Source organism: Pundamilia nyererei, unplaced genomic scaffold (genome assembly GCF_000239375.1).
Source record: "Pundamilia nyererei isolate P.nyererei 1_Seehausen unplaced genomic scaffold, PunNye1.0 scaffold00007, whole genome shotgun sequence".
Taxonomy (NCBI): Eukaryota; Metazoa; Chordata; class Actinopteri; order Cichliformes; family Cichlidae; genus Pundamilia; species Pundamilia nyererei.
Genome location: NW_005187408.1, coordinates 2466655 through 2479520, shown reverse-complemented (window position 1 = coordinate 2479520; position 12866 = coordinate 2466655). Strand labels below are relative to the sequence as shown.

The following is a 12866-nucleotide window of genomic DNA, read 5'->3' as shown; positions in this document are numbered from 1 at the left end:
GAAGGGATTAAGGAAGAAAAGGATTATTATTCACAATCAAGCACGGCCCTTCAGCTATTTGACTTTAACCCTCCATCAATAACTTATTAACCTAAATAAACTCAGGCATTTGTTCTTGTCAGGCCTATGTTTAAAGTGCCTCTTCAACAACATTGACTTGGTATGTAAAGTTAAATATTTGCAGGTTTCACAATATAGACTAAAATTAGTGTGAGGGCTCCTTGATACACGATGTGACAGCCCACACAGTGCTGCGTGCTTTCAGAGACTTAGGAAGAATGGATAAAAAGGCCGGACTGTGATTTTACAGCAAGAGTAGCAATCGCCACTTAACTAATAGATTAATTCTGTAAAGTAATTCTGTCGGATTTGGGGCTCTCTCTCGTCTTACTGAGGCATTTCTTTATTATCCCATTATGGTATAATAAAGATACATCTCATCCTGTCACCTGGCTCCGTTTAAAGATTCCTGTTTTCTTTTTTGTTTCTTCGCCTCTCCTCCTCCGCTCCAGCATGACATGACCTTACTTCCTACTTACAAGCAGTCAGAGGAGTTAAAGTCAAAGCTAGTCTGGCTGTCTCCTCCCCCTCCTGTCTCCTCCTCATATTTTTCTCTATCTCCTTCACATTCTTTCCTCCACATCCTTTTAACCCTCTCTTTCTCTCTGTCCACATCCTGTCTTCCAAAAAAAGCAGCGTCTCTTTTGTGTGACGTATCTTCGCCTTCATCATTGTGTTTTTTGTTTCTCATGGTCTCTCCTAACCCTTGGCTGCTTGATAGAATTACTGAGATTTCTGAGTGATTACATGGAGCAACTCAAACCTTAACACATGACAGGGCTTATTGTAGATCCTCCTCCCTCGCTCTCATTTGTAGTGATTATAATTTTGTCCGTCCTTCAAGGGCTGCAGCTACAAACATTTCCTGTATCAGTACCCAAAGTGGAAATTATTTCAAGGTATGTGACATCTTCGTTTGTCTTGCTTTGTCCAAGCATCAGCCCAAAAATACGTTAAATTTAAAACAAGTTTTTCTTTTTTCTTTCTTTCTTTTTCTTTTTCTTTTTCTTTTTTTTTTAATGCAGAGAAGCAGTGTAGATGCTACACTTGGGTAACGCTTGGCTTTTTGATTAGAAATAATGATTCATGATTTGACAAGCCATTCCCAGCTCTATCCCTTCTAACAGTGAGTATTTGTGAGTATGTGGTACACATTTTAGGCTACTTTGGCATTGTTTCAGACTGCAGGCGGGATCATTCCCGAATCATCAAGCTACACTGACTCAGCAATGTTTGTTTCAATGAGTGGGTCGGTAAGGTCCTCTGTTTCAAATCAAATAGCTCACCAGGCTGGAGGCTGTACACAGGAGCCGTTCGGTGCTGTTTTATGATGACAAACCCATGATTGAAGCACAGAGGACCAAGTGTGGCCAGATTTAAGGTTGGCTGTTTAGGCTGTATTTTCTGTTTTGATCAGTCCCACCCACCTGGTGAAGTTTGAGCCCCAGTATATGTATTCATAGTACTCTATTCATTCTAGCTGTTGAGTGAAAGGTTGTATTTGTCAGCAGCTGTAGACAGACCTTCCTGTTAGGTCACTAGGTGGAAAATTAGTCAGAAGACTACAAATGTCACATTGACGAAGGGACGTTTTCCCAAACATAATAAATGTTAGTCATATTTTTCAGCGCGTGTGTGAGTGTGCGCTGTGGTGTCTGCCGTGCTAAAATTTGTCTTTTCCTGTGTAGTTTCCTGTCTCGTCTTTGCCCATCACTGGGAATCACAAGGTTCTTCCACAGTCTTCCCACTAACAAATTCCCCATTCTTTATATAGCAGAAGCAAAACTAACAGACTCATGAGGCTGAGGTTTGTTGTGCATCAAGTGTTTGTAGTGAGTACATCGGTAAGGTAAGATCACAGCATCGCAGAGAAATTGAAGCAAATTTTTAAAGATTATTATTATTGATTGTTCATTTAGTGTTCAGAGTTTCATTTATAGCTTTCTCCTTATTTCTTTTTGAATAGTTAGCAAAATCCTTCCTTAAGAAAACAAAAGGACGGGGGAGGGGTTGCTCTTTGTTGAACACTTGATCCTAGTGTATACTGTTGAAAATATACAGTGCTGTGCAAAAGCTTACATTTCTTTCCTTTTTTCCCTCTACGAAAATGGGAAGTCGTTGCAGCTCTTTTTTGAAATGTGCAAAACTACAAGAGATGCAGTATAAAAAAACAAACAAATTTTGTGCAATTCTAACACCTTTATTCTTCAGCACAGTCTTATCTCTTTTAGACAAACTGTCCTATAATTTGTTAAGTCCTCGGTGAACAGAAGATTGGTCAACTGAAGGATCAGATGCATCTTAAAGGCCCTGTGTCAGGTCTTTGATTGGCTTTTTTTTTCTTATTTCTTAAATATGTGACTTTCCAATAGTGTTCATGTGTTGTAGAGAGTCTTTAAGCCTGCCATTTCTTCTTTTATCCTCTACAAAAAAAGAGCACACATTGCTGAGATATGCACCGTTTTCAGCTAATATCTCTTTGGGAATTGCCTGTTTGGTCCAAACTACTTTTCCTGGATTCAGCTTAAAAAATTGGAACAATTTATTTGCCTTTGTAAAAGACTGCTAGTAACAATGTGCCTTAAGATACAGTTTAAAATGTCTGTTATGTGTAGACACAACACTGGTTCCTTGAGTTAGGGTCCTTTTTCAGGCTTGAATGATTCATAGGCCAGTGTTAAGTGGCTTAACAAACAAAACATTCCTGTGAAATGAAATGTGAAAGAAAAACTTTGAAATACCTCTAGAAAGCTTGGAGAACTGCTGACCACGCCCACTTGCAAGAAATTGTAAAGAAAAGAAAAATTACAAGAAAGTCTGACTCCTTGGAAGCAAAATCTAAAGAAATCAGACATGGCTCAAGACTTTTGCACAATACTGTAGCTTCAATATTTATCTTAGAAATATCCTCACATGGTGATGCCTTGTCTACAATTGACTACAACCAAACTATTAATATGTCCAGAAAGGCAACATAGTATTGGGCCACTGACTGTTTATCTTGTAGTTTTTTTTTTTTCTCTAGTTCACTTCTGAGCTGCTGGTCTGTCTGAGTAAGATAGCATTTTCATGTTGTGAGGATACTGAAGACGTGTTTTCTCTTTTTCACAGCAACATGACTTGTAGTTTGTTTGGCTAAAACTGAACTATCGGAGTAATACTCTAGGGATAAACTTCCCTACTTTTAGGGACTGGGACTTTTAAAGCAAAGACTGGACTGAAAGGTCATGGTTAAAGTGGAGTCAAAACAAAACTGGACAGTATATGATTTAAAGAGACAAGATCCAGAGTGGAAGTGGCTGATTTTGACACATACTGTTTTTTGCGTCAGTGTGTAGCCACAAGTTAGCGGTGTTCACACTCACAGCAAATACTTTTGTGTACATTGTGATTGAATCAGGTGCTCGCATTGTTTCGTTGATGATGGGCTAACACAGAATTACTTGCGACGTTGAACTTAATTTCTCCTTCAGCCCAATTTTTATCCCTTAACTGTAAAAGACTAATGGGGTATTGTAGTCACCTTGGCAGGCAGTGTGGCTGCCCGTGTTTTTGCATGTGCTAACTCGAGAAGAAGGCAATGTGGGATTTTTTTTTTTTTTTAAATATACCAAAAGTGCATTTATAAAAAATCTTGATCAGTTCAAATCTCATTGACCTCAATGTCAAGGCCCCAGAGTTCAGGTTTTCTGAAAATCTGGTGAATGAGGGGTAGCACTGGTAGCTGTGAGAATCCACAGTGTCCTGAGCAGAGTGCAGTTGTCACATAACATTATTTACACTCTCCAAGATCAGCTTGCGTAGTGAAAAACATTTACAAGGATGTTGTGTCTTCCAGAATTGGTCCTTGGCAAGAGAAATTGTCACTGTGTTTCCTGCTGAAAAGATTTAGGAAGTGTTATCATTGCTACACTACTTGGTTTTGAAATGGATACATTTATTATTAATGGTTTCAGGATTAGTTTCTTAGGGAAAAAGATGTGATGGAGGTCAAAAAACCCATTAGGCTTGGGACATTAATGTAAACCTGGAACTCTGGCGCTGTTGGTTAAACAAACAAATAAATGTGCTTCATTAGACCTTAGTATGAGAGGATGTCTTACATGTTTGCTAAACTTAACACTCCACGGCATAACATCAGAATATATTGCTCTGATGCCAGAGTTTGTGTTTATGTGTGTGATCGTACATTTTAATTAGAAATAAATTTCTGACATTATCTATGTTAAGTTTCACAGGCGAGAAAGTTAGCCTGTGTGCAATGTATCATGCCTCCCATCGCTACTCGTGTGTAATTTTGCTGTGTGTTCAAGTCCCATAGTGTACAAAAGATGCATGCACGAGCGTTCACATGGACACAGTTTGTTACTTCTTCCCAAGGTAGTCTAATCACTTTACCTATGTTCTACCTACCTCTCCAAGTCTGCCTGTCTGACTTGCCAACATGGATATCTCTTCTTTCTCTCTTTGACTCCTTTTGTCTCTCTGTTATTTTCAGTTCCGGTTAATAGCATGAGTTACTAAACTGTGGCTCCATATTGGCATGGTTTACTGATTTTACTAACAGGTGAAAGATCCCTAGTTTGATCCTGGGAGGAGAAATAAATCCCTTCAGTGTTACATCAGAGAGGAAATCTGAAGAAAAACAACAATCTGCCAAGTCAAACATGTGGAGCTATCTGCTGTAATGAAAAAAGAGGGAAGCTAAAAGTAGCTTTTAGAGACCTAATGCTAATCTCCAACATTTTCTTTAGACTGTAATTTGAAAAGGATTCAGGAAGTATTAATAGTATAGTTGGGTAACTTTAACAGTGTTCTTGCATTTTCCTCAGTGCATTATCTGCCATTGTGAATCAGTCAACACACCACATATATGACAGTTTTTGGAGGGATGGGTTGTTTTAAGTGACATGTGTTTTTGATGACTGGATTTTATGCGTAAGATATATATGGATTAACCACGCTATAGCTGCATCCATAGGTTCATGGATATTTCTTAAAATAGATTTTTCTGAGTTTGTGTTGAAATTGCATAAAGCATTCTCAGGTGTTGTCAAGAGCACGCTAAGGCAAGAGGTGGTGATATCATCCTGAGAACTATTCAATGCCCACTACAGAGGACATATTGAATAGACTATTGTTCTAATGACCCATTGAGGTTTTGCCGACATGTGACCACTATTAGCATGATGTCAATTTGTCTGCCATTCTGGATGTTTGACATTCATGGTGACCATGTAGGTTTAAGTGAATAAGTACGTAAATTACACACAGACATGGAGACCTGTCTGAGGCAATCTGGCAACCTCCTGTTGCGAGGGAAAAGTATGTATTCCTCAACCAGTTGGCAAAAACCTGTTTGTGATTTGGCTGTTATTATATTGCTGTGGTCGTAGAATAAATCTAAGTGATGCACTTGTCTAGAAACATTTTTCAGATATTCTCCGAGCTCTAGAACAAACAGAGAAAAGTCTGATTCAAACTGTAAATGGACACAGTTGGCTCAACCTTTACTTTGAAGATGAAGCATCTGCATTTTCTTTTCTTTTTTTTTTTTTTCCATTTTTCAAGTTTTGCTTCCACTGGGTTGCCAAGTATTTGCACACAAAACATGAAACATTGCAGGCAACTGTAACCAAATCAAACACTAGGAGGTTTTTGATGCAGCACCTTCTTTGCAGCGATAACTATATGGTGGAAAACTTGTTAGCAATGTGGTCATGAGTATAAGAAACCACAATAATATAAGAAACCGCAATAATGCTGTCATCCCAGAGTGATACACCATGTAAGATACACACCACAACAGTGGCAGGCCAGCACAGTTCCAGCAGGTCAGGTGAGCCCATATTTTCATGGTGAGGGTTGAAACACAGTAAACCGGCTTTATAGTCACAGGGACAAATGGGGCACACTTTTATTGTCTGCTTAGTCAGTAGGATAACGTTATTCAGAAAGAGCGGTGAGGGCAGCCTTGATTCTCACATTGATCACTTTAGAAATGCAAATCATCAAATTCCATCTCTTTAATGTGCGCTGTTGTGAATCGCATATAAAAAAAAAAAAAGTTTATCACTCTTTGTTTGTGTAAACTCAGCAAACATGAAATGTTAGTGAAGTAAGAATCAAAGCATCTTTTTTTTCAGAAGAAATGAACTTCTGATGTGCACAAATCAAGTAGTGGCTGACTTTTGTGAAAGATGTGGACTAAAGGATGTATTTTAATATACAGGTGATATATTATGGCTTTGTTGTTTATGTCTGAGTGTCATGTTACACCCCGGCCTAGGCAACCGGCGTGCAACGTATGAAAATAAAAATAAGAGAAAAAAAAACACACGAGAAAAAAACTAAAGCTCTCCACCAAAATCCCAAAACGAAGGTATCTCAAACTAAAATATTAAGAAACCCATTCACAGCTATTTACTACAGACTATTTATTTATAACAAAACACCAAACTATTTACAACACGGGGGAGATCGCGACCATGACCAACTGACACACAGGGCTTAAATACATAGAAGGAGCAATCAGGGAATGGACCACAGGAGGGAAACACAGCTGGGGCAAATTAGACCTGACGAGACAAGGAAACGTAAACTGAACACACTAAGATAACAACAGACCTTCAAAGTAAAACAGGAAACACATGACAGTCACGCAAAAACAAAACACTGACAACACAGAAACGTAACATTTCCCCCCACCCAAAAATCAAACATGTAACCCCAAGTGAAATGTTTGATCAAAAACGGATGAAGGCGAACGAAGGCTGAAGCGGTCCCTCCAACGGACCCTCCAGCGAAGACAAACGAAGGCTGACGAAGGCCGGAGCGGTCCCTCGGACCCTCCAGTGAAGGCGAACGAAGGCTGGAGCGGTCCCACGGACCCTCCAGCGAAGGCAATCCCGGACGAGCCCCCATATGTTACACCCCGGCCTAGGCATTTAACATAGGCTTTGAGTATGAAAAGATATCTTTAAAATTCACAGCACAGGATAAAATGTCAAAAACACTAGGTTTGGGAGTCTGACAAAAAAAACAAACAACATATTTAAGATTTTTTTCCCACTGATCTCTCCGATTGTGTCTGGAATTATCCCACTAATACATCAGTAAAGTTCTTGAAGGGATTTTTCCAGATTTCTCTAATCCCTTTCCCCTTTAAAGCCTCTTAAAATGCCACAAAACTTATTCCCCTTTTCATTAGTTAAGTGCAGTATAACCAAGGCCACTAACTCTAATTGGACTATTCTTTAATAGTCTGTATACTTACTGTTTACTCTTGACTTTTACAGTGCTGATTTTTGGATACTGTGGCTTTCTTCTCTGAGAGAGAAAGTTTAAAAAGCTATATTGTACAATTGTCGGTACATTCTAATTGAAACTAACCTTCATTACACATATCTCTGTCCTGTGCATTCCAAGTCCTTATTAATCTGTGTATTTAAAAGACAGATCTGCGTAGTAGCCTTCAATCCATGGAGAGAGTCAGAGTGTGACCTTCAACTAAGGAAATCCTTACATTGTAGCTTGTGACAAAGGGTGAAGGGTTAGGTATCCTGAAAATAGTAGGTATACACAGAATATTAATAGTTCTTGCCTGTCCCCAAGGCAAGAACTATTAGTCTTTCAAATGGCAGGGCAAAACCCTATTTAAAAAGCACAATTATAGTTCTTTGTATGCTATATCATATTGCACACAAGGCTTTAAGATATAGGCATCTGCACTTAGTTTGTAACAAAGGACTATTTGTGTTTAATACAACTAAGAATCCAACAGTGTTTTTAATAATGAGGTGAAAGTCCAAGAGGACCACTGTAATTGTTATGTCTAATGATTCTACACTTGATTGCCCTCTAATCTTGCTGATTTATGGACCGGTGTGTTCTCCCAGCTTTTTTTTTTTTTTTTGGTCATTGGTACAATGTTGCAGTAGCTGTGTCCTGGGACTACAGTCTTATCAGTCACTCTCTCTATCTCACTGAGTGCCTCTAGTTGACCTTCCTCTCAGCGCTCACTGGCCCAGGCCTAAATAATAAATGAACAGCCTGGAAAGAGCCGAGTGTGTGAGCCGCGTATCTCTACTTGGAAGTGAACGAAAGCCAATGAGAGGGATCTCACTGACCAGGGTTGTCAGGGGTGGGAACTTGCACCATAACAGGTCACATACTTGTTACTTAACTGCATTGCCACAACATCCATCACTCACTCTCACCGTGTGAATACCCTGTAACACATGTAATGTGTGTGCTGGGCTGCAGGGTGTGTCAGTCATTAATGAAAAGCATCCCACCCTCTCAAGTTTCCTTCAGGAGAGGAGTGGGAGAGGAGTGAGTAGGGGAGAGGAGCTCAGGGGTTAAAGATAACAGGATTAAGAGAGCAGTATGTTGTCATTATACTGTAACATAGCCCTGACATTTTGTCTCACTGCAGTTTTTCCTTCTCTCTCCCTGACCCACAGGCTGAAGACAATGTCATTCAAGTTGGTGAAGACTTTATACCTAGATCACATCTTTTGAAGACTTACCAAAAAGTGCACCAACACTATCAACAGGAAGTTGTGAAATGTTGTTATTTGACCACCCAGAAATATTTTAATTCTGTCAAATATTGTTTATTGTCAGTAACTGAAGTAGGACTCCTTTTTTTATTCTCATTGGATGTTTGGTTCTTTCCACCTTGTGGATTTGTTTTTCACTGCTGCCTATGGATTCTCACAAATCCACACCTCCTTTGGACCATATACTGAAGCATGATTGCTATCTGTTTGGATTAGAAGCTAAGATAGACTGACCTTTTATAGTTGTGTTTTGTTTTCTCTGTTTGCCAAGTGGATGATTCGCCAAGTTATCCAAAGTAGAAATGGATTGGAGGACTGACAGCTGGTTGAAACCTACCCTTTGGATTATTATGTTTTGGACACCTTCCTGCTGCTATTTTACTTTAGCACGATAAGAGTTTTTTAAAGATGGGAAAGAGACAGAAATATCTGTCACCTGATTGCACAACTTAGTTTCTTTCCCATCATATTTTTGAAATTTTTGCTGTTTTTTGTGGTTCAAGTTACTTTTAAAGATGAACTGCAGTATCTTTTTGTGTTCTCCCACCCTGATGTAGGCCTCTTTGGCTTCCCTATAAAAAGGACAGGAGGCATATGATAAATTAAGAAGGCTGAAACCCCCTAAAGGATATCCTCACATAAGTGAAAGAAACAGTACTATAGTAGCTGAGCCGCTGTGGCGGTGCGGTATCATGGCAGCAGATCACGGCGAGCTGCTTGCTGAAATGGCAACCATGGGGCGTCTGAGTGCCACAGAACGGCTCAAGCATGCCAAGAAGCGCCGCGCTCAGCAGCTGAAGGCTTGGGCACAGATGGAAAAGGATGCAGTACGAGGGTCGAGGGCCAAAGCAGATAAGAAGAAGCCACGCACCACCAAAGTGACATTCCCCAGTGCTGTCACCCTGCTTGATGCTGCTTCCCGCAACGACCTGGATGAAGGTGGGTATACACACTGCACAAAAAGTTCATAATCAGAAAACAACAATTTTTTTTCAAGTGCTTCAGCTTAAACTCAGTGATTTTAGAGCATCAAAGTGCAATTATATACTAATCCAGGGTATTGACACCTGTAGAAGACTGATCCAGATCTCAGAAACGTGTGAAGGAAGACCCCAGAAGTATTGGTGTGCCATGAATTGACTGTAATGCCGAGGCTTCTTTGTCCTGTATCTGTTGGCATTTGCTGAAAGAAGCTCTTGCACTGTAAAAAACAATGACTTACAGGAACTGAAAAAATTGTACTGAATATATTAGAGATTAAAAATAGTATTAAGAGCTTTATTACAAGTTGTTGGATCTGAGCTAGTTGGTAAGGTGGTAAATCCTTTTACATTTTACATAGAACAATCTTTACAAGATGGTATATGTTCAGGGCAGGTAAATGGCAAGGTTGTTTTTGTTTGTTTGTATTTTTTATGGAAAAGACTCTGCCCTGATGGTCATGCATAATCTGTATATACATGATTGTAAATTTCTTTTTTTCTTTTCTTTTGTGCTAGTGAGGGAGATGCTTAACAGCGGAATCAACCCCGATCTGGTCAACGAGGATGGACTGACTGCTCTGCATCAGGTACACATGCATTTAGCTCCAGGAGCTGCCACCAGTCAACCACTGTTCACTGTTAACACTGCCAGTTGTACAAACTCAGATGCCTCCTCTCACTTACCTAGTTCTGCCTTTGCACTAATCAAATGCTAAATTGTCATCAACATTACTGAGTTAAACACAAATCAGTTCTGCTTACGCGGCATGATTTTGTTACGGCCGGTAAAACCACATGTTGCACATATACCACTGTCAACATTTAGGCCAGTTCTGTTCTGTGTCTGTGTTTATGTTTGTTTGTGTGTGGTCACAGTTTTGAGCTCACCAAGTACTAGTTGTGTTTATTATGTCTTAACGTTTTCTTGGTTACTTTACATAAAGAAAGTAGTTATTACCCTGATTATAGATGGAAAAGGTGAAAAAGGGTTGTTGTTTTGTTTGTTTTTTTCTTGCATTCCTATTTCTGGGCAACCTCAGTCACACTTAACCACCACAATATTGCTGTGTTTTGTTAGTTGACACCTTAAGACACCTTAAATCCTTGCGATTTTCTCACCCCTTTTTAATTTCTCCTTATGTTTACACATACACGCACTACTACACACTCCTGAGAGGACTGTTTGTTAGCACAGAGAACTCTTTACAAGAGCGGTTTGCTTTGCCGTTTCCCTTGGAAAATGTAGTGTTTACACAGAGGGCTGAGTACATGTAAATTCTTTTCTTTATCCAGTGCTTTAGTTGACATTAATACTAATGTTTAGATTTTTCTATCTCTGTTTGTACTCGTTTTCTAACATCATATTTTTTCCCTCAAGTTTATTCCATCCGTTTTTAATAAACGGTCGACAATTTTCAGAGGCTTCAAGTTAATTAGAAAATTGAGTGACAGGCAGTTTCCATGACATATTAAGCAGAAGAATAGTTCCATTTGGGATTTTCTCACTGGAACTCCTAAAATGATGTTCAAAGAGATGTTGTTGTAAGTGAGGGAGACCATCATTAGGCTGAAAATCTGCACAAACCTACCATAAGTAGAGGAAAAACTTGAGGAGGGTCCAAATCAGGAATCTTGTTAATTCTTAAAAAGAAGGAATGCTCTGGTCATGTCAGCAAAATCAAAAGTCCTTAAAGACCCCAGAAAACAGCTAAGGTGCATTATGACATAATTATTTCTGTGATTGAGAAAAACAATTTCACAACATCTGACTAAGTCAAGAACACACTCAATCGCTCTCAAGGTCTGCAAGTAAGAGACGCCTTTATAAATGTAAATACAGAGGCTTTACCAAAAGGAACAAACCACTGGTTACACTCAAGAACAAGATGATCAGATTAGACTTTGACAGAAAACCTCTAAAAGAGCCTGCACAGTTCTGGAAACAAAAGCTTTGTACAGATGAAACCATTATGAATTTATGCCAGAGTGATGGGAACAGAAAAGTGTGGTAAATGAGAGAAACAACAAGATGAACCAAAGCATACCACACTATCTATCAAACTTGGTAGGAGCAGTGTCATGGTATGGGCATGTATGGGTGCCACAGGCCACTAGTGTTTATTGATGATGCGATTGGTGATAGAATGGCAGGATGAACTGTGAAGTGTACAGGGCTATACTTTCTGCTCACATTCAGTGAAATGCTGCAAACTGATCAGAAACACAGTGTTAATGGATAATGGGTCAAAGGAAACTGCAAAAGCATCCAAAGAGTTTCTCAAGGCAAAGACATGAGACATTCTTCAATCGCCATGTCAGTCAGCTAATCTCAAACCGAGCGTGTTTTCAGTTATTAAATACTAAACTGAAGGCACAGAGTCTCACAAACAAGCAGCGACTGAAGCATCTCAGCGGAAGAACAGAATTTGGTGATGTCCTTGGGTTCTAGACTTTAGGGAGTCAGTGACTGCAAACGGTTTATACCAAAGTGTTGAAAACAATCCTTACATTTAAAACATTTACGTTGGTTTGTCCAATTACCTTTTGAGATTTCCAAAAATGGAATATATAAAAATAGCTGTATTTCCTAAATGGTTATTACAGTACTTTGATTACATCCAGTGGATTCAAATGGAAATTTTGCACTTCAATTACATCATGTTTAAAGCACAGGCAAAAGCACAGTATTAAAAAAGAATCTGTCATTGTCCAAAAACTTATGGGCCCAATTGTATCTGTTGTCTGTTCTCAGTGCTGCATTGATGATTTTGTGGAGATAGTGCAGTGTCTGCTAGACGCTGGTGCCAATGTGAATGCTTGTGACAGTGAGTTGTGGACCCCTCTGCACGCTGCTGCCACCTGTGGACACACTGGTCTGGTGCAGCTCCTGATTCAGGGGTGAGTGCTGCCTCACATCATAACTTTTCTGTTTCTCTCACAAAATGTTTAAATTTCTAAGCTAATATGTTTTGTTTATAATGTGCTTTTTTTTTTTTTTTTTTTTTTGTTTCAACCTCAGTGGATGTTACTTGCTAGGCCACAACTGAGACTTAGAGCCTTCTTGGGAAGAGAAAGCAATTTCTGAACCCAATGCAAATGAAAACACTTAGAGTGACACACCCTAATATGCAAAGCTGCTAACTCAGGTCTTTTTGAATATGGATATGTGTGCTTTCAGTGGGGCCGATCTGCTGGCTGTCAATGCGGATGGCAACATGCCTTATGACATCTGTGAGGACGAGGCTACCCTTGAGCTGCT

General features: G+C 39.4%; 1 protein-coding gene across 1 annotated transcript in view; it reads left to right on the top strand.

Moving 5' to 3' along the window:
• Nucleotides 1–916: 916 nt before the first annotated feature.
• The window catches only part of ppp1r16a (protein phosphatase 1, regulatory subunit 16A), a 14573-nt gene continuing 2623 nt past the window's right edge, over nt 917–12866 (top strand). The window contains exons 1-5 of the mRNA XM_005722798.1: nt 917–959; nt 8526–9563; nt 10124–10194; nt 12360–12505; nt 12786–12864. Of these exons, the coding sequence (XP_005722855.1) occupies nt 9317–9563; nt 10124–10194; nt 12360–12505; nt 12786–12864 (543 nt within the window). The 5' untranslated portion in view covers nt 917–959; nt 8526–9316. The remainder of the gene's footprint in view (nt 960–8525; nt 9564–10123; nt 10195–12359; nt 12506–12785; nt 12865–12866) is intronic.